Genomic DNA, 21812 nt, shown 5'->3' with positions numbered 1-21812 from the left:
GAAATAATTAGGCGAAATTTTGGAAGCATTGGAAAGTGGGTGAACAACAGAACAGAAATCTGAATCATTGCGGACGTTCATATGTTCGAATTACCAGGAGTTTTCCACCGTTGAAATGTGCACGGCTTTGCAGTGACCAAAGCGTCAGCACGACGTATCTGGAAGTTTGAACAGAGAGAATAGAGAGAAGGTTTCAAATTAATGGGATCGCACCGTAGTAAGGATGAAATAAAACTAAATGTAGCTGCATGCACACTCCACCAAAGCAGGGGTCAGCGTTTGCATTCCACTCCAGAATCCCAGAGAGTTGAGGGTTAGAGAGAGGAGTTAGAGGGTTGTTCCAGCACACAGATGGGGCCATATCACGGCCTGGTGGCTTTATCCGGATGGCACATCTACGCTGTAGCGCAAGCCGACCCGGTGCGAGCAAAGTCCGTTCATCTCGCGCATAAACTGAGTTAAGCACGTGGTTTCTGCAAAATTCTGCGCAAAACATCATTTTCCGCGGCAGACCCACAATTCCGCGAATTTTTGCAGAATCGCGGAATCGCAGAAAAAGAAGGGCCTTAAGTATGTTGTTCTATCATTATAAGGAATTTTTCACCTACGTCACATTGTGACGTGGCATGCTCGTAAGCTCCTCCCACTGGTGGTCACTTTTCGTGCTAGCGGCATTGAAAGATGACAGACTGGGCTACTTTTCAATGCGACAACCACAGTTTTCATAAAAGAAAATGTGAGAACAACAATGACAAAGTGTCTTCGGGATAAAAGAAGGACACAGACATGACCGTATTTCAAAACACCATTCGAGGCTTCGTCTTCCAGCAAATGCTAGATAATCTCAGCAGCTGCACCGAAAAAGTCACCACCACCATGGCGGCCATATGCGTTTGTTTGACGTCATGTGAAAACTCCCTATAGTCGTCTGTTTTGCAACTCTAGTGTAGAGGACTATAGACAATTACCACTGTGCTTACTTTATGCAATCCTTTCTGGGTATTTGCATGGCTTGCAGAACACCAAAGCCACTACTCAAGTCCATAGCTAAGCTTCGTCATGCCGAAAGCCAAGAAGGAAAGCGTGAGCGTGATACAGGTGGCGAAGTGGATGTACCTGCTATTGCTCTCAGCAGAAAGGGTGAGCTTTGTTGCATATGCGTACCAGACATATATGAGGTTCTATTTAATGGTCAGCGAAGATCCACGAGTGGTTCGATGCCTTGTGCGATTGGTAATTCGAGCCCATGTATAGTCTCAACTTACTTTACTAGCGTCACATCATTTTATCTTATAATACAGTTCATAGTCGCTTTTTCCCTAAAAAGTTATTTACGCTTTGTTCGGTCCCAAGCCCGAAAGTGCCTTGTTACATGTATCACAAACATGCTGCTGTACACCAGGATACACAAGGCATCCGTCAAAATCAGCACTCATTTTGAAACATCGAAAAACGACAGCTAAAAATGAACTGCACCGAGTCTTTGTATTAAGCCTCTGCCTCATGAACAATGATTGAACGTAATACTTGTTCACATATGTGCACACACAATTTTCCTGTTGCACCGCAGAAAAGTCAACCGAAAGCAGCGATGATGATGCTGAACCCGACAGTAGCCACGATCCGCCACCGCACGGCACTTACGCAGCTGAGGGCGAAGACATATGCCCGCGTGAGACGCTTCCTCTCCTTGAGATCGCCGAAGGTCTCCAGTACCCAGTGCTGCACAGGTCTGCGCTAGTCAGGGACTCTGGCCGCGGGCGCTGGCACGAGTACATAACAGACCCGCGCCTTCCCAGGGTCAACGTCTGCCCTCCTACACCACTCCATGACCACGATGAGAGGTGAAAGTTCCCTGCAATGTACAGTGCTGCATAAAATTGTAGCGTAGTATTTCTTTTCCCTTCAGGAAAGCACACATGCAGCGACTCGATACAGATTCTCTGTGATCGTCGCATGCGGGAAGCGCTCTGGTCACGATGCAGGAACCGTTCTTGCATCAGTGATTCCGCACGAGATCGTCTCGAGCTTTTCCGGTGTTTTTGGGAATCTTCTTGTTGGATGGATCGTCCAAGTCTTTGGCCTTGTAGTAGTGAGGAGCCACTTCAAGCAGCCAACCGTTTTCGATCTCGATCACCTGAAAACAAACTCTATATGTCACTCTACATGCTTTGCCGTGGTTTGCTATGATGAATCTTTTTTTTTTTCAATAAATTACATCGTGCCTCAAGAACATGTTGGATTTTTTTTACATTGCGTGCTGCAACTTGTACAGCGAAGGTAGCAAAATTTCCACTGCCAATCAAATACAAACATATTTCACTTGTACTGCGAATCAAATCTGAATGATTTCTTCAGGAAGGCAAATCGAATTCGAATGATCAGGAAAAGCCCGATTCGAATAATTTCAAATACTTTGTGGTGATATATTTTGTGGCGTTGTGCTCACTTGATGAAGTTCTGCTTTAAACTTGTGGGCCTTTTCACCCAGCAATGTTGTAAGAATAGCCCAGAATACTGTAAGCAATGTAAAGTGGGCCGAACCAGCGAACCAACAGAGATGGCCAACCTTACCTGGCGCATGAACTCCTTTGTTGTGAACACCAACTCAAAGTAGATGAGCCACCGTGGTAAGTCCTCGAATAGGGAACTGTTGGGATGAATCATCACAGTCTGCTGATGTTTCACAGTCTTGTAATGGCCGCCTTTCGAAAACCGTGCTGTGTTGTAGAAGTAGCCAGCTGTGATTGCCTAAGTAGTTAAAAGCAGTTAAAAGAAGATAGCTGTAGCTGCTTGCAAATCAATGCTGAAACTTGACAAGTGCTCAATCTTTCTATGGCATAGGTTCTCATACTTTTTTGCCCCGAGGAGCACTTCAACACGTTTCGATAAGTACCAAAGGAACCCTTCACTGGGCCAGTTGGTCGAGCTCACGCATCCGAACAAAGCTACGCCAATGCGAGTTCGGTGATGGCTGAGGAACTGCTTGCGGAACACAGTTTGAGAACTTACGTTCAATGCTATCACTGTGTAAGTGTGTTAACAACATACGGCCACACTATATTTTCCGGAACAGCGTTCAGACAGTCAGGGAGAGTTGATGGGAACACACAAAGTTTAAGAGGCATTGTGTGGAGGTGCTCATCAGGTGGAGGTGGAGGATCACTGTGGTGTTCCAAATCATCCAATTCACCCAATGTAGGGGCACAAGTACAGGACAAGTGTCCCGTTTGATGGCAAGAGTACAGCTGAACTTTAATGATACACACAATATGTTGCCTCGCATAACCAACTATGAACAACAACAACTTTATTTTCGACCTTGGAGAATGGGGAGTTTCATCGCCACAGGCGATACTCTACCCCGTTGCTGGATGGAATGGGGGGAATAAAATAACGAGTCCCTTCACAATAACGCTCGAAGTCCGATGGTGTCCAGATCTTTTCTTTCCAGAAGGTTTGGGAGGCGTACAAAAGTGGGCGGTACCGGTAGAGACCAAGGGGCTTCCGGCGGTATAGTGTCCTTAGTTATGAAGCCAGTGAGAGTCTGGCATGTCCTCTGCGCTACTCGATAGAAGTCGCTTTCAGGGCGGTATCGAATTTTCCTGAGTAGCGGGTGGCGGGGAATGTGAGCACGCAAACGGAGGTAGTGCCGAGCCGTTTCCCGTTCACGGAGAACTTCAATCGGGAGCTCACCAGCTTCAGCCAGTACTTGCCGTGTTTCAGCCATTCTTGGAACTCCGAGGCATCGACGAAGGCTTCGAGCAAACAGGGACCGAAGTGTATTTAATGAAGTTGTTGATATCCTGTGCAGAATAGGAAGGCTGTAAAGCACAGTTGCGCTCACCAATGCCGCGTGAACCGCGAGCAGGTAACGCTGATCACAGCCCCATCCTGAGCCAGAAAGATGTTGAATTGCGGGGAGCCCTCGCTGCACTTTAGTTTCAAGGTGTTTAATGAACCAACTATGCAGACAACCGTTCTCATGGACTTTTCAGAACAAAAAGGAGATGAGATGAGACTTCCTCTAAAGTTTTCATGCTGCTCATTTGGTAACTTAAGCTTACGTGGAGAGAGAGTTTGTGCAAAGGGTAGGTACTAACCTTCCTTATGGCTATTGTGTCGTCTCTGCTGGAGACCATCTCAATCTCGACTCGCTGCATTAATCCCTCCAGCTGGTCTCTTATATCTCTCGCCCTCTTCATGGAACGATGTTGAATGAAGTTTTCGTAGCACCACTGGGTCGAGTAATCCGTATCTGCCCACTGAATTAGAGAACAGAGTAGCACTACCTTCAAAAACATCAAACAGTCCTGGCTCTCAGAAAAACAAATCATATCGGGATTCAGGTAAACACAGAAACAAACTTGAACTCATCCAACACATTGTTCTTAATAGATAGAAACTTTAAATGCAGAAGGGAAAGAAGACAAGCAAACATGATATGGTGCAATTCCATTAATTCGAACTAATGTCGTCGCACACAGTGTTGCTCGTGCCATGGCTAGAGAAACAAATGCAGACGCGAATATAATAGATTGTTCTCAGCTTTGATATATGTTTTGATGATCGCCTGTAAATAAATATTTTGGAATTACGAATGAGCCCCTTATTATTTAGAGCCTGAAGTTTTAGTGTTTAACCCAATTCTTCCCCGAATGTGCACCCCTGAATTGAAGGTTGCTTCTTTAGGGCGAGACCCGATATTCACCCGGCAAATTGCCCTCATTGCGACGTCTCTAGGAATGCACACTAACTTGTTTGGCAGCAAATGTAGTTACATCACCGTTTGTACCCAGTACAGTTATTTTGGGCAACTGAACCCGATTTCTCCCCGAATTTAGCATACTGGAAGTTTTTTCACCCGAATGCGCATGAATTTAGAGTACATGTTTATTTACCCGATTTTTGCCCCCCAAATTTAGAAAAAAATATTTCCCCAAAACTTTAGACTCTACTTGTATTTCAGGCATCGCGTGACCGTAAACATGCGGCACGGCCTGGAGCGAGCGAGCTTTATTCTAACGAATATTCGGTCCCATTCGAATTTGAATTAATGGGATTGCGCTGTAATTAAAAATGTCCCAAACTCACGAATCAGTGAAGGAATCCAAAGTGGCATTTGGCATCACAAAATTCAAACCCTATTTGCATGTTATATGAAAAGTAGAGTCACTAAATAAGCGTCGCTTCAGAGTATTGACACTGAGGTCCAACGGAGAGCAGAAGCGCCATCTTGTTTCCGCACCACACCAGTATTATCCCCAGTTGAGGAGCAAAGACACATAATGCTCACTGCGGGATAGAGAAGCGTGTATGATTGTTGCGCGATAATCCATGTATTTTCCACTAGAACGACCTGAGGGTGTCGAGGTGAGCTCAAGGACGTCAACCTTGATGAGCTGCTTGCAAGGGAAAGGAACATTTCACCCGTGCACAATAGACGGCATCATGCTCTAAAGTGCACGTGGCTGCCCTGGCACGGAAACAAGATGTCGATACTCTGAAGCGAAGCTTATTTAGTGACTCTAGTGAAAAGCTCATTCCATTTCATGGTATGAGGGATCAAGTACTTGTGTGTAAACATTCATGAGAGTAAGAGGAATCAATTATTACCTGTGTGTAAACATTCATGAGAGTAAGGTGATCTCCTCCGGGCGAAAAGAAATTCTTTCTTGCCGTATCAGCATGCACAATCTTGTCTTTGGGGCGGTAGAAAACCGAGCTGTTGACGGACAACATGGCCGCAATGGTGAGTATCTCCTCCGAGCACCTGTACTTCTCGGCTGCTAAGATCATTTTTGCCATCATCGGATCAACGGGAAATTCTGCCATGCGCCGACCCAGCTTTGTGAGTTCTCCCAGATGATTCAGGGCACCCAATGCATACAGTTGTTCCAAGGCCAGTACCTGGGGAAAAAAATCTGCTTGTTACGTAGGAAAAAGTTGAACTCAATGAGAGAACTGATGTTCTGAGGCTGGAACAACATAGAAGGGACAAATACATACAAAGCCTCAAGATGTGGGTTCGACTCCTACAGCTGGCTAACCTTTTCAGTGACATTCATCTTTCATTGAACTCAATGATGTGCGAGCCATGAAATCTTTCCACGGCATGCCAACTTTGCCATGTCACGTTTGCGCAGCTGAGTCTTAATTAATACTAAGTAACTATTAATTAATTAATTAATATTATAATTAATAACTAATAAGCCTGAGATTAATACGCACCCACTTAAGGCCTATCCGAGGAGACGAAACTATCGTACGAGGCTAGACTGACGACAGCACGTCTTCTCGAGAAACATGCACACAATTAAACGCATGATTTACCATGACCACCAGCCATGGATGGTCATGTCACGAAGCACGTGTAACAGGCTATCTAATTTTTCGAGAATGCGTTTGTGCAGCTTTTAAAGAAAAATGAGAGAAGAAAAGCTCAAGGGCTCCAATTTTCCGGGAGACTGGAGTGTGCGTCCGTACAATCGAGAGACAGAACGAAATTCGGGAGCCTCCCGGGTAATCTGGGAGAGTTGGCAGGTATGCTCTTTGAACGATTTTCAACTTCACATTTCACAGATTGAATGCTATACACAGTACAAAGGAACGGATTGAAAATGATCGTACGCTTGTCAAATATCCTTTAATGGTCGTTTTAATGACCGTCTTTCACAATAATTATTAGCATATTTCTGGCTGCCCAATGTTTTGCTGGAATACCCTAACTTGTGCTGCTCGGCTGATCCGTCATGTAAAGTTGGGGGCCTGCGGTTATACCCGCGCAACCTGTGGTTGGGGGTAGTTCTTTAAAAATCATGTGAGAACCAAATGAGAGACCTTGTGTGTGGGTGCAGTGCCAGTCAAGATTTACATGTTTGCGCAGACCTCTACTTATCAGTCCCGTCAGTGAATCAGTACTCCTCATCGCATAGAAGCAGTCTCTCAGATCACGGTCGGAACGGCGATGAACAGCGATACAAGACAACTGTCCTTCCTCTCCAAACATAAAGCGCAGTGTTGTGCACACCCATGCTGTGTATGCTGTGACAGCACATCATACACCGTATTTTCTCGAATATAGGACTACTTTTTTTCTCAAATATCCCGTGTTTCAAAGTCCGGGGTTTGTCTTACATTCGGATATCCGCGCCTCAACGAGGTGAGGAGAGAGAGGTGGGAGCCGGCAACGAATAGGGCCAATAGTGCGGCGTCAAGGATACCACGTGTTCCGGTTGTCAGCACTGGCAGCGGCGCTCATTCACTGTCATGGCCTCACCACTCTGTTGCGTTTATACCGCGACCTACTACAGGTTTTCCCGGCGATTTCCCATCTCCCGTGGGACATCCACCGCTTGTACAAAAATACTAAGGAGAGACACTAAGAGGAGAGGAAAGCGGTGACGAATAAGTGGTATTGTGCATCGTTTCAAACATAAATACACTAATACCTCTCAATCTCTGTACTCCTACTTCTATCTACTACTACTATCCCTGAATATACCTTTTTTCCGAATTCGCGTATCCTGAACCAGGGGATCGCCTTATGTTCGAGAAAACACAGTATCTTGTGGGTGGAGTAGGGGAATGACAGCACGACGCCAACGCACTGGTACTTTGAAACTGCTCTTGGCCATTTAAGACAAGAGGTCATTCAATTTTAAAAGGGATGAGAAACTAAATGCCAACCCACTAAATCTATGACATCGTCTCATACATTGCAGTCCATGGATCCGACATGCAAAGCCCCACATTCATCACTTGAATGTTTCTTTTTCCATTGGGTTTTTAAAACAGCATATTTTTCGAGCCACCGTCGAAGGTGGCGCCGAACAACGCTGAGAGACATTGGCAGACGAACAGGAAGTGACATTTTAGGTGTGCGCGCTTGCTTGAAGTTCCTGAGGGTCACAGTGCTGAAACCAGTCTGGCAGCCATCTCCCTCTTAACAACCACTTACGTCGTCATGGAGACGGAAAAGAACGTGCTTCTTTTCTCGATCACGAGTATTGTTCCGGAAGTAGTCGAGGAGGTTAAGAGCTGAGAGCAACGGAAGAGTTCGCTCAGTGCACAACTTCGGATTGCTATCGCTTCGGAACGCAGGATCGCAGAGACATAGCATTTTGGTATGCATGTTGGGTGCACATAGATCACTATGTACCAGGTGATTTCTTCAAAAGTTTAGAAATGGTTTCGGAACCCCTTTAATAAATGTTCATGTATGTCCTTTCTGTTAGGCCTGCAAGTAACACTGCTTCGTACACACTTTCCCCTCATCTCTGCCATGTACGTTTTAACAAGGTTCTGCGCGGACTCACCAGAGTCTCATGAGCAGGTGGATCAAGAAAGTCGAAATGGAGGAGGTCATTTATGCCCAGAGACTTCAACATCAGCACTACATTTCCTAGGTTGACACGCTGAATCTCAGGGACATTGTTGTCTTCCAATTCATGCTCGTACGCCCAGGCTGTGTAAAGACGGAAGCATTTCCCAGCAGCAACACGACCCGCACGCCCGGAGCGCTGCCGAGCTGACGCCTGCAAGTATGCAATGTTTAGCGAAATCGGTTGCTCATCAAAAGACTAGAACGCATGGCATTGACTGTCCAAGACACAATACAAGTTAGGCAATTCTGTATATGTAGTAATTTTTGCGAATTTTGCCGCGAAATTAAAATCTAGATTATAACGACCGAGTCATAATCGGCAACCCTTATGAGGAGCCTGTCCACACGATCCGCTAGGGGCGCTACTCGTCGGCACGTGAGATCTGCATCATGATTGGACAATGGAAATTTGAATTTTGAACGCGCAGAAGCGGACGTACGACTACTGTAGCAGACGACAGCAACAGCTCTTATGAAAGCGGGTAGAATGATGATGATAATCCACCTTAGAAAGAAGCATCTCCCGCGGGAAATTCACCGGTTGCACAAAAATACTAAGGTAAGTTGAAGAACAAAGTACTGCAGAAATTTAGGAAGCAATAACCGGGCCGATGAGTGGCGTCACCGCTAGCTTCCAAATGCAGCGCTGGACGGGGTGCCTATGACATGGTCGTCATAATCTAGAGGTCTTCCCGCCAATTTTAATCCAAGTGCCAGCTAAATTAATCCATGCGCCATAAAGTTTGCATGGCACATGGATTAACTTAGCTGGCACTTGGATTAAAATCGGCGGGAAAATCTGTAGTAGGTCGAGCTTAGGGGTATGGTTCAGAGTGGTCCCACTTAGGATTCCTATTACCAATCCAACCACAGTGCACAATGCAAAATGGCAGTTCCGAAGTTGCCACTGTAGTGCCGAAAATAGTGCTGTTCGAGTGTCTCCGCAAGCGTTTTGGTTCGGAAAATCGAGCATTCGGACTACGATCTGCCCGGAAAAGCAGATGCAAAATGTAGTAATGCTATGGTGAAGGTCACCGTTCCTGTGGGAGTCCGAAGTATCGAACGAGTCCGAATAATTGGTGTCCGAAAAATCGGTCAGCTACTGCATTTACAGAGTTCAACCCAAAAAACACAAGGGCTATTTTTGCGTCATTTCAAACAAGATCACCACCACATTTTACATTAAAGAAAGGCCCATCGATGAAAAAAGCATGGCATTAGTTTGTAACATATAATTCTAACCTTTGATATCGGAGTGACAACAAGCGAGTCCATTCCTGTCCTGGCATTGTAACTATTTTGCTTGCAGAATCCGGGGTCAATCACATAAATGATGCCGTCAATTGTGAGCGAAGTCTCAGCAATATTTGTAGCCAACACCACCTGTGGCACAGAACACTTTCTTTTCTAACTGGTTTCAAACTAGAGAACCACTCGGAAAAAGTCAGACCTTTCTTGCCCCCGGTGGCGTCGGTTCAAAAATTTTGGCCTGCATGTCCGAAGGCAGGTTAGAATAGATGGGGAGGATGATCAACTCTTTGATCTTGGAACCCAGTCGCCGTGTCCGTTCCTGGGAGAAAAATCGACAATTTTGCGGTGTTCAACACACTCGGAATTGCGCTTTGGGTACTCAGCAGCAAGTGGGGCCACTGCAAAAGGAATGTATGCGCGAATGAAGATGTATGTACGATAAAGAGGTGCAACAGAGACAGGACAACATGACACAGAAGACGCACGCACACACCTCCAACTTAAGTTTAATGAACCTTCGGTGCCCTCAGAGTCTATTGTTTATACACCAGCCAGTTTGGCCGACGTACAAACTACCACACGATAACTCGAAACGGTAAACGACACCTGGTGGCACAAGCCTGAAACCTATTAACATGGTGTATAGAGCATTCCACCCCGTCTCGGGTGGAATGATCACTCTTCCTATCAGCAACGCCAACTTGTGGTCAGACTCCAACAGAACTTTGATACCATGCTTAGCTCTTTCTTTTTTCTTTTTTTTTTCAATTTATGATGCATAGTAACAACCAACAAGCCCAGTCTGTTGCTGTTGTTCGCAGAGCTATGCTGTTCCCCCTCTGACTTATGATGCTGCACATTCCTGTATTCAGAGGTTTTAGCTTGAGCAAACCAACATTACCATCAGCAGTTCCTGGCATGTCTCGATTTCTTCTTGACCAGTGAGAAAGACAAGAATGTCTCCCAAGGGTTGAGTGATGTGAATCTGTAGAACCGTGACTACGCAGGCATCCAAGTAATCTGCTTCAGGAGCCTAGCAAAGAAGACGTCAACACGACTTTTATATTATAGAAAGAAGCAGAGTAACACAGGGCCCAAGCCATACGCATTATTGGTGCACAAATACATAAACATACATTCGAATTTCTTTTTTAAGCATAATAGTGATGCGGAAGTAAAACTGCAAAGTAATGTCAGTCATGAACTGTGCATTTAGCTAATCCCATTCACGGCAGGCAATGCTATCGTCTTTGTCTCCGCTCTGTTCATACCATAACTAGAGCTGCATAGTGAAATATTTTGTAGTGTTGTGCTCATTAAATGATGTTCTGCTCCAAACTTGCGAGCCTTATCACCCAGCATAACATATCGTGAGGGAAGGGTCCCTCTGTGTCGTGTATGGTAGACTGCATTACTGGGATGAACTGCACTGAGAGTTAGTCAACATGTTCCATGCTACCTGCTTTGTGTGCATCTCCTCATCACTATATTTACATTGTAAATTTCCTGCACTTTTTTAAGAAACTGCACAGATTTCCATGTGTTAGTGAACATAACTCTGAGAGCTGGGAGTTCATTTACCGGAGCATGCAGTGCCCAGAGTACAGTGTTGACCATGAGCTCACAGAAGTGGTAGACTTCAGTAACAAAGTATTGTAAACAGTGTAGAGCGGGCTTCACCTAACGCTCGAAAGTGATAAGGTGAAGCCCACTTGCAGAATGCTGATAACGATATTTCAGTACTATTAGAAAAATATTCGAAAATAATGAATTTTGAAAATAGGATGCGAATAGCATTCGAATAGCATCAGATATTCCTTTCATATCCAAACTTTCAAATATTCACACAGCTTTAACCATAACCCATAGATGCCACAGTGTAGATATCTTCAACGTGGACAAACTTCAGTTTCATCAATATGTTACAATTTCACAATAGCACTGCTGGGCTTGAATAATGCGCCAATCAAATGCATGGGAGTACGAATTAGATTATTTTTCAGTTTATTCCTCTGTCACTAACTCCACAAAAAATTTGCTAAACATTTTATTACTAAACGAAGTTGCGCCTCAGTGAGACATATTTTTTTCAAAATTTTTTTTTCAACATTGAAGATAATCATTTAGTGATCAGTCAAATTTTCCACGGTACAGTACCTGTTTCCTTCACTATGAACACTGAATACCGCACTTTTAAATTACACGTCAACACACAATCACATGCACATTTTACTTTGGACACATAAAGCTGGCACACTTTCTACCTTGGTGTAGAAGATATCCACGGGAAACCTCCTGCCGGGAATTTTGAAGATGGGAGCGTCATCGAAAAACTGGGAGAGAAAAAAACGTGAGCATTTAAAAAGACGAAATGTGGCCAGTGCAGTACATTTCCTCGGAATTATTCGAGCACTGATGTACCTCTGAGAATTTTTCTGCATCAAGCGTTGCAGATGAGATCAGGAGCTTGAGATCTGGCCTGAATCGAGCTATGTCTTTCACCAGGCCAAACAAGATGTCCGTGTGAAGTGTTCTCTCGTGGGCCTCGTCCACGATGATAACGCTGTAATACACAGTCACACAGACAGTGTTTTATTAACCGTGAAAACAAAAAATAAAAATGGTAAAAATTCACACAGCTCACAAATGCGAGCAAGAAAAGAGCGTAAAAGGAGATGAAACATTCTCCAGAGTGAGCAAACTTATAGCAACAGGACTGTACGCACAATATTGACCCAGCTGGAGATAAGAAGTAGGCAGCCAAAGGATGTACCGTATTTTCACGCGTATAATCTGCAGGTTATTTGCTAATAAAGTTCTCTGGGGGTCCACTGCAGCTCATCTGAGGGAAGTTTTCACCTGGAACTTCTTAACCAGCATAAAAGAGCCCCTTGTATGTGCCCCAGGTGCCTTTGAGGTACGACTGACCATGGGTTCTTGTCTCTCTTCCTTCTTCCATGAGGTCAGGGCTTATCGAATGAGTAAACGTATACATGGATTGCCTACGAGCACTCTCCTATCTCTGAGTCACCAGGAATCTTCTAGAGTCGATGCTCTATAGTATTTAAAGTAATGTTGCATTTGTCAATGTTGACAATCCTTTGATTTGAGCAAATACATAAATCGTTTGCCAATTTGTGTACCACACGTGTGCCCATCCCATTGCATTCGCTGTGAGATCTTTCCAGCGTACAAGCCGCAGCTTATCCGATGGCGTGGCTTATGCGCCGAAAGTTTTCCCCAGTGCGGCTAGTAGGTGTGAAAATACGGTATCCAGCAAACGTAGCACAACGGGAAGCATTTTGTCAAACCTACGTATTAATAACTTGGAGTTTCACTATGTGAAACAGTTGAGCATTTTGAAGTTTCATGCCTTTTAGACGTGCCAGAGGGTGATCACTGTACAAGATCGCGCAAGATTCTCCCTGTCGTATCGCCGGGTTACAATACATAAATCTACCCGCCAAGCTAATGACTCATCTCTTTTCGAACCTAATTCCACTTACCTGTAGCCAGCAAGGTCAGGCTCAGAGAGGAATTCTCTGAGAAGCATACCATCAGTCATGTACTTAAGCACTGTTCTCTCAGACGTGCAGTCCTCAAAACGTATGCTGTAGCCTACCTGTAATCAATCAATCACCCCAACTGTTTTACTGGGCCTTGTCAACTCAGTGACACCCCAAAATGATTAAGTTTCATGAGACACTTTTCTTACTTTGACATTACATGCCCAAACTAAGACAAAACAAATGAGCTGGGCCATTTCCATTGCAAAGAGTTTACAAGCATTTCACTTACACTGCAAATCGAATTCGAATAATTTCTGCAGGTGGCAAATCGAAATCGTATAATCAGAAAAGACCCAATTTGAATAATTTGGAATACCACATGGTGAATTCATTTTGTGTGTGTTCGTGGTGTGGTGCTGCGCTCATTAAGTGATGTTCTGCTCCAAACATGTGAGCCTTTCCACCCAGCGTAACATATTACGACAGAAGTGCCCCCTGAGTTCTGTATGGTAGGGTGCATTAGTGGGATGAACTGCATTGAGAGTCAGTCAACATGTTCCATGCAGCCTGCTTTGAGTGCATCTCCTCATTTCTATACTTACATTGTGAATTTCCTGTAACTTTTTTTAGAAACTGCACATATTTCCATTTGTTACTGAGCATAACTCTGAAAGTTGGGAGTACATTTACAGGAACCTGCAATGCCCAGAGCACAGTGTTGACCATCAGCTCACAGAAGTTGTAGACTTTGGTGACAGAATATTGTAAACAGTGTATAGTGGGCTTCACCTAACGCGTGTAATGAGGTCAAGCCGACTTGCAGAATGGAGCCACACACCAAAAGAACAATGGTGGTAACGTGACATGGGCATCACCAAGCTCTTGGACGTGATGAAAGAAGGAAGACACTGAAAAGGTTAGCAGCTGTAGGACTCGAACCCACATCTTCTGGATTGCCGGTCCAGGGCTCTACCAACTGAGCTAAGCTAACGCACCCTAGGAAGCTGTCTTATGTGGATGCGCCTGTGCTCCTGTGCTACTTTCTGTCAATACCCAGTCAGTAGTTGCACCATTACCTCATTGCCCAATTTCACTCCAAGCTCCTCGGACACCCTAGCGGCTACGCTCATGGCTGCCACACGCCGAGGTTGCGTGCATCCAATCTTCAGCTTGTCCTTTGTATAGCCCTGTAAAGGTTATACAAAGCTTACAAAAGTAAAAATGGTTAGCGCGACTTGCTCACTCGAAAGCAAAAAAGGACTTACTGCTTCATACAGATACTGTGGTATCTGCGTTGTTTTTCCGGATCCTGTCTCACCTTCGATGATAAGGACCTAAAAAGGAGCGTGGGTCAACAGGGAATTCAATTAACGTAGCCAGATTCTTCACCTTGTTCAGGTAATAGGGTCTCTGTCTCACTTTAGAACGAAACACAGAATGTCACGCGAATTGGACTGTGAAACTTTTATGAAAAAAGTTTAAAATACTGAATCGCGCAACAGCATTTCTATATTTGCTTTGGTCTGGTTGAGTAGCGACACTTGAAAGCACAGTGAAACTTCCCTATGCTTGACACTCGCAGTGCAGCGAAAATGTTTCCGAGTTAGACGATAGAGTGTAAAAGTAAAAGTAAAGAAAGAAAATGTGTCATGTTGCCATAAAATGTCTGCATACTGAATTTATTAGGGAACTCATGTCAACTGGAAACAGTTTTGCACTAAAAAGACGTTGCTTTCGACTGCCATGTTTTGCATTGCACGTTCAACCGTGAGCACTCTCAAATTTTAACCTGCTCCTTGTGGTAGTGACTACCATGCATATCCCTGAAGAATATGACTTATTAAGCTTTCCTATAATTAAAGGCTTCAGTTTAACCCCTACAGGGCAAGCGTGCAATCCCCCCCCCTTCCTGTTCAGCAGGCGGACGTTGCGGACTGTGCAGGTGTTTGGAGGTTCCTATTATGACACCTGAGAATAATCATGACGACCTATGACTAAAAAGCGCACTTTTTCACAAGCGACCTTGGAGCTCCAGGGAGGGGCCGTACCCCCCACCTGGCCCACCTCTCGGTACGCCCAAGCCTAAGATTTGGTGATTTGCGGGTTCAGTGGGTTAGAGGCTAGTTAAAGGTTATGACGGTCGCTGGAGCAATATAGAGACAAAGTGTGACAACCAGTTTGTGAGTATTTACCTGATGTTCCTCAATGGCCTGCAGTAAGTCTTCTCTAAATGGATAAACTGGAAGGCTTTTCTTTGTTTCTTCTATGGACATCTTCTTGCGCTCATACTCAGTCAGCTCTGGTTCTTGGTCCTTGAAACAACCGTCCACAAGGTTACTTGGTGTTTTTAAAGCCTGATACTGTGCCAGCAATCCTTGACAAGTGCACAGCTGCATTCAGATTTAACTGCGATGCACAAGTGCATGGCACGCGCAGAGCGTTCACTGCATGCTACGATTAAGTCTGATGGCAGCTGTATATGCACATTTCACATGCTATGGACAGTTGCAGAAACACACCTTTCCCTTGGTGCCGGGCACTCGGAGCGTTTGAACAAACTCGATGGCGTCGTCCAACACCAGCTCGTACTGCTTCTCCTGCACATGGAGAAAAAGACACTGTGTCAATATCATGCTTGTCAAATAATGCAGCGCAATTTGCAGAGATGGGCAGTAGTTAGCTACAGCACTTCTACTAGACGTCCTGAACAGCAGTGTACAGTATGTTTCGAGTAATAGCCAGTAGTCTACATATGGTGGACTACTAGATTGCTACATTTCCTTCATTAAATGCACGGTTCTAGGAACGTGTTGAGTGTCAAGAATTGGTGGTATTGTCTAATAAGGCAGTGTAGAGCGGATCCTGGCAGTAGAGTTGTGGAGTCCGGTATGAGTGACCATGAACGCGGTACTATTCCATTTCTCGAGGCTGCGCCCTCATTGGTTATTAGCGAGCGACATTTTCTCATTCTTCCAGCGAGGTAATTCCGGCATACTCTCAACATCCTGCGTCTGCTCTTGTCATATATTCCGTCGAATGACAGTCAAACTATGCAAACTATTTCGCGTGAGATTTTCAATATTGTGGTCACAGGTCTATGAGGAATAAAATGATGGTACTATAACCTTGAAATCAACCAGAAAAAAATACGACCGTCCCTTTAAGCTACAATTTCATGGAGTAGATAGTAGCCATAGTTAGACTGCTCCAAAGAATATGACTAAAACAGTGCTAAAAAAAGATGAAGACGAAAATGGGGACAGGACAGGCACTAAACTGCCAACGGAAGATTTATTGGACAAAAGCCAATTGAAGATTTTTTTGTGTTTTTTAGCGCTGTTCATCACGTTAGGTATTCACCAACTTGCCCAATTTCTCACCATCATGCTTCTACAAAGTAGTCACCGCCCGTGTGAACGTAACTCAGAAGAAAGGCGCAAAGCGAGAAAGGCTCACTTTTTCTTTGTGTCTTTCCCGCGCATCCTTGGCACCAAAGTGCAGGCGTGCGATACCCATCCTTTCTTCCTCCCACTTGCGTTGCTCGGCCTGAGGAACTTGTTCCTTGGCGTCAACTTCGACGTACTCTTCGATGTCGTCCTGCGAGAGCGATCAACACTTCCTCAGATTATGAAAGTCTTTTTTTCTTTTCTGCGCTCATTTCATGTTCGCCAAATGAACTGTGGCATTAGAGGTGGAAAGTGTGTCTTCGGTGAAGCAGCCTGTGACACTGGAATGCCAGAAAATGGCCCAACTTACCTTTCCCTTCTTCTCAACTGGCATGCGATAACGTTGTATTTTCTCCAGCTCTCTCGCTCTCTCATGTTCCTTTGCCAGTTTTAGTACTTTCCGTTTGTACTCTCCTTCTTTCTTCTCTCGTTCTGTGAGGCTAAAATAAAAGATTTTGTAAATACGTAGTGTATTTATTAGTGTAACATAATTTTCAGTGTATAACATGCGTTCACGTACAACTATAGCCTGAGGTTTTCTGGAAATATTTTTTTCGAAATTCGGGGGGGGGGGGGGGGGGTAAAAATCAGGGAAATAAGCATGCGCTCTAAATTCACGCGTGGGCCGTCACCCTAAGAGGCGATGGTCATCACCATAAGAGATGGTGCAATGTTACCGTTGTTTAGCAGGACTTCAGCTATGGCGCACCAATCTAACCAACTACTGAACGAGGCTTAAACAGGAGTGTAGCTACCATTATTTTGCCAGCTGCAAGGCTTCTGCCATGGCGCACCAATCTAACCAACGGCTTCACCGTCCGTCAACAAGGGAACGAGGCCAAGCGAGAGTCGCGCATACGTCGGTTAACGGACGGCAAAGCAGTTGGTTAGATTGGTGCGCCATGGCAGAAGCCTTGCGACACACGAAACAACGGTAACGCTGCGCCATCTCTTAGGCGAGAGCAGGGGCTTGGTAAGTGCCTGCCCTCCGCGTCCTCCTATTGGCCTGCATCCAGGAGGCGGAGCCTTCCTCGCTCTTGGTCAGCAAACGTAAGGATAGTCCAGGAGACTGGACGGAAAGTTTGTTCGTGAAAGCAAGCATGTCCTGTAGTTCTTGAACAACTGCAGTGCATATGCAACAGTGCATAACCTTGAAGCCATCACGTTAGAGTATTTGCTGCCCAATACAACTAGTGTCCTGCAACCAATGGGCCAGGGCGTTATCAAAAACATGAAAGTGCTATACCGCTCCCGACATCTCGCACATATAATGCTGTGTTTCGAAAGTGGAAGAACATACAGTGTGACGCTACTCACCGCCCCACATCATTGCTGATGCATGGGAAGCTGTGAAAGTGGCAACGATTGCTAACAGCTTTCGTTACACTAGATTCGTTAAGGAGAGCACCAGTGGCAGCGCGACCATCACTGAGGATGACAACGAAGAGGACAGTCCTTCACTTGTAGAAGACCTTCATCAAACGGGCATGGAAATTTCGCATGGTGTCAAGTTTCACGGGTACACTAATGTTGACAACTGCGCAGAGCTTTGTTACGAGCTAGCGGAGGAAGAAATCGTCAGTCAGGTGCTGGACTTGCCGCCAGAGGGATCTGAAGACGATTGTAATTATGAAGTTGTTGATGCGCCACCAAATAACGGCAGCGATCCATGCCGCAGGGACTACTCTCATGAATCAGGACAGCTGCACATTAGCAGGAATCCGTCGTGAAGTGCTGTGACGCGTTCGTGCCATGAAACAAACACACATAGACACTTATTTCAAGCCACTATGAGTGTAGCTGACAAGCCCTTTTCAAATAAAGTGGATTTGTTTCATTGACTAAAATTTCTCGATAATTCGGACCAATTCCGTGTCTTTTTTGAGTCCGAAAAACCGGTTGGCAACTCCAGTGAAGAATACAACGCGAGAAGCAAATAGAAATGTTACTCACGGGGTTTCTGAAAAGAGAAATTCTTCATCGTGTATGTCTGCTTCCAGTTCTATCAACTTATCTTCCTTTCGCTTCTCAAGGTATTTTCGGCGGGAATCGACTCGAAGCTTTGGCACTATCTTCCTTCGGTCTTCAGCCTCCAACTTGAGGCGTTTTGCAGCTTCCTCGAATGCCTGAAGAAACAGCGGGGGTAGTAAAGTGTAACGGAGCAACACGTGTTGACCACCGATACTAGTTGATGATAGCTGGGGTTCCGATTTTTTAAAATTTAATTTGCTAGAATTTTCAATATCGTGAAAATGTTGATTTTTTTAGACGCCTTTCAGAAAACCTCTGAAAAACATGTAAGCTTCCAGAAATTGAGGGCTACGGTGGGTGCCTCTTAATTTTGGCAAAATAAAAACACCAAAAAATTGGAGCCCTAATGATAGCACACGTACTGCACAGGTGTTGCACATTTGAAACAATTGCTTTATTGAAGACATAAGGTCCATGTCATGACTGTCATGGTCAATGATGTCATGCCATGTCATAGCGAATGAACATTAAAGGGGCACTGAAGTGCAAAAATGCAATTTCAGCAATGTGCAACATACCCCTCCCTCTCAAGAAAGCAGACAGTGAGGAGCGGGCTCTCATTGGTCTCCTCAAACGATTCGCCAAATCATCGCGGGGGATCATTGGAGGGGACCAATCAGAGGTCTCCACTTTGTCACAACTTCTTGAGAAGGACAGGGAGGAGGAAAAGGTGAAATGTGGTTTCTTTTGCTTATAAATCACGCATGATGCAACTTGTTCCTTTTGTACTGGTGTCAGGAGAAACTTTGATGCTCCTTAAACTAGTCCCCACCTTTTTGTCAGAGCGCTCTATAATGTTCCTCGTTTTGTCCTTGTCCTTGTCCCGAAGGCGAGCTGCAAACTCGTCCCTCTCTTTAAGATCTCGTAGCCGTTCGTCTTCAGGATCAGAGTCCGATTCCGGCTCTTCTTTGATCTTTCTCGCCATGTTTCGCTTGTCCTTCTTTCTTGCAAACACTCCACTGGAATTAAAGTGCCATCAAACACAAATCGTAACGCACAAAAAGTCCGGCGCAACTCACGAGCTTTCATCGTCGCTGCCATCATCTGCTGTACTTTTTTTCCGGAGATGCCTCTTTTTTGCTGACGCTTGATTCCTCTGGAAGAGTTGCGAAAATCATGCGGTCGCTTGCACTCTCATCACTGCTCGTAAAATTTAGAAACATATAACAAAAGTTCCAACCTTTGCACTGGCATCTCCCTCCTCGTCGCTATCAGGAAGCAGCTGGTACTGCGAATTTTTCTCCAAAATCTCTCTAACAGCGCGCTCGTGAGCACGGGCAGGTTTCTCCCTCTGGGCAGCATGTGGCACCTGCGAGTAGAAAAAACAGACGCAGAGAACGGACTAAGTAGGCGCTTAAAAAAACAGTACGACGTACCTTGTCCCAAAGGTTGTGAACGAAGCCCACAACAGCGTCGTTCACGGTGATAGTGCCTGTGTCCTGAAGTTTATGCACGAGTTCTTCCTCCGAAGAACTTTTCTTTGCCATGTGCACCAAATATTCTGCCACATAGCGATCACTCAGCCCAAGAATGGAGTGCAGTTGGTCGCTGACCCACTGTTCTACACCAGCCATGTTTCTCAGTTTGTGGAAAGGAGTTAGCGCTTTCACAAACTACTTCAGTTACGGTATCTGCAGCTCAACGTAGTTGCACGCAGGGCACGATGTTACGTAAAAACAGTGTAACTGCATCACTGATGTACCCATAAAACACTCAGTAATTCGGTAGTACACGTAATATATGTTTTGTTGTAGGTCACCAATTCGTTTTCGTGGTTCCACTGTACTAAATTCACTATAAACACGCTTAATGTATGTCGCGGCAGATACGTTAGATGATTGGCGCCATGCTGTTTTTGTGTGATCAGTGTTGTCGATCCTTGGCCGATCCTGGCCGATTCACCAGGCAGCAAATGAACATATCGGTGAAATCGCGGAACGTCCAAAGTACCTTGGAATATCTTTAAAAATAAGCTCTATAAGATTTGATTTTTGGAGGACAGATTCAAGATGTAGCAGGAAGAAAATTATATACTTTACGCATCCAGTATCGGGAGCGGCATTTCATTATGGCAGCTGCGGTCTATCGTTTTGTTTGTTTCCAATTGTTTTGAGTTTGAGTTGTTTACACGAATTATAAAACCTAGCTCAAAAGACTGCTAACAGCGTTGCGCACGAAGCAGCAGCGAAACTAAACACGTTCAATTTGCGACCTTAATTCAAGAATGACGTTCGAAACATAATAGTTATTTGCATCAGTGAGTAGATATGTGGAAGATGCATCCAGGGTATCGGCGTCTTTGGAGGAAGCAGGGAGACTCACGTCGTGGAAGTATTGCATATGGAACCAGAGCGTGTCAGTCGTGCCACACAACATCGAAAAACAATGAACATCGGAGCTCCCAGCAAGAGCTTGTGTCTGCTAAGGGCAAGATTTTGGACACTACAAAAACATTCACAGGAGTGAAGTGTACAATGAATAATCAGCTCATTTGAAAAAAGAAAAGGGGGAATGTTTGGGGGTTAGGAAAAGAAGAGCAGTAGAAATTTCAGTGTTTTGCTTCTATCGTACAACTTCTGAAAAGTGTGAAAACACTGTTCAAATTGCGTTAATGTGCAGGAGGTGAAGGCAAGGGAAAAGATATCCAGAAGACAGGAACCTGCAGCGTAGAGGTGTATCAACTCAAGTGCGAAGAAGATAGGCTGGCTCAAAGACATCTCCTTGGACAAATTACTGATCAGGAAGTTCTCGATAGCTTAGTGTTATGGATTTTATTGTTTGTGTCGTCTTTTGTCTTGAACAGTGACTGTCACTGTCGTGGAACACTTTTTCTTTTCTCTTCTTTGGTCTCTTTGTGTTTGTGCAGAACCCTAAAAGTTACCCACTGTCTTTGCAGTCATGCTCAGTGTGCTTTATGTTGCGTGTTTCAGCTTTACATTTGTGGTTTTAAAATATTCTGTATTTTAACATGCAGTATCAGCAGTATAAAGCATTCCATTTGTTACAGTTTTGAAGTTACGTACGCTATGCTTGAGGTACGACCTCATGTTTCACTTTTTTTTCTTCTAGGGACCATTTCTTCCGGTGCTGTCAAGATGTACAAATGCAGCTACTGCAGTTACACGTCTAGAAAACGTGGCCACTGCAACCAGCACGAACGAATTCACACTGGCGAACGCCCCTTCAAGT

At 44.8% G+C, this 21812-nt stretch overlaps 2 protein-coding genes across 2 annotated transcripts in view; one reads left to right on the top strand and one right to left on the bottom strand.

Moving 5' to 3' along the window:
- Positions 1-1848, top strand: part of LOC135369422 (transmembrane channel-like protein) — a 51143-nt gene extending 49295 nt beyond the window's left edge. The window contains exons 23-24 of the mRNA XM_064603013.1: positions 1019-1140; positions 1571-1848. Coding sequence (XP_064459083.1) covers positions 1019-1140; positions 1571-1848 — 400 coding nt within the window. The remainder of the gene's footprint in view (positions 1-1018; positions 1141-1570) is intronic.
- Positions 1461-20783, bottom strand: LOC135368239 (pre-mRNA-splicing factor ATP-dependent RNA helicase DHX16-like). Its single transcript, XM_064601391.1, has 22 exons — positions 20000-20783; positions 19804-19932; positions 19643-19719; positions 19396-19582; positions 18546-18718; positions 16903-17032; positions 16603-16743; positions 15666-15743; positions 15339-15458; positions 14412-14480; positions 14223-14333; positions 13144-13259; positions 12059-12200; positions 11902-11970; positions 10539-10670; positions 9837-9956; positions 9629-9769; positions 8319-8537; positions 5617-5910; positions 4104-4265; positions 2575-2751; positions 1461-2137 (listed from the first exon to the last, which is right to left on the bottom strand). The coding sequence occupies exons 1-22, from the start codon at positions 20195-20197 to the stop codon at positions 2000-2002; spliced, it is 3123 nt and encodes a 1040-aa protein (XP_064457461.1). The 5' UTR covers positions 20198-20783; the 3' UTR covers positions 1461-1999.
- Between the last annotated feature and the right edge of the window lie 1029 nt (positions 20784-21812).

This window comes from Ornithodoros turicata, chromosome 9, assembly GCF_037126465.1.
Source record: "Ornithodoros turicata isolate Travis chromosome 9, ASM3712646v1, whole genome shotgun sequence".
Lineage (NCBI taxonomy): Eukaryota > Metazoa > Arthropoda > Arachnida > Ixodida > Argasidae > Ornithodoros > Ornithodoros turicata.
Note: the sequence above shows the minus strand (reverse complement) of the source record. Positions and strands in the feature narration are given on the sequence as shown.

Bases quoted from the DNA above. Each gene is read 5' to 3' on its own strand.
- LOC135368239 (XM_064601391.1), bottom strand. From the start codon at position 20,197: ATGGCTGGTGTAGAACAGTGGGTCAGCGACCAACTGCACTCCATTCTT. The intron at 13,260-14,222 runs GTAATGGTGCAA...GATTGATTACAG, and splicing joins GAGTGAAATTGGGCAATGAG to GTAGGCTACAGCATACGTTT. The intron at 2,138-2,574 runs GTAAGGTTGGCC...GTTTGTTTTCAG, and splicing joins CAAAGGAGTTCATGCGCCAG to GTGATCGAGATCGAAAACGG.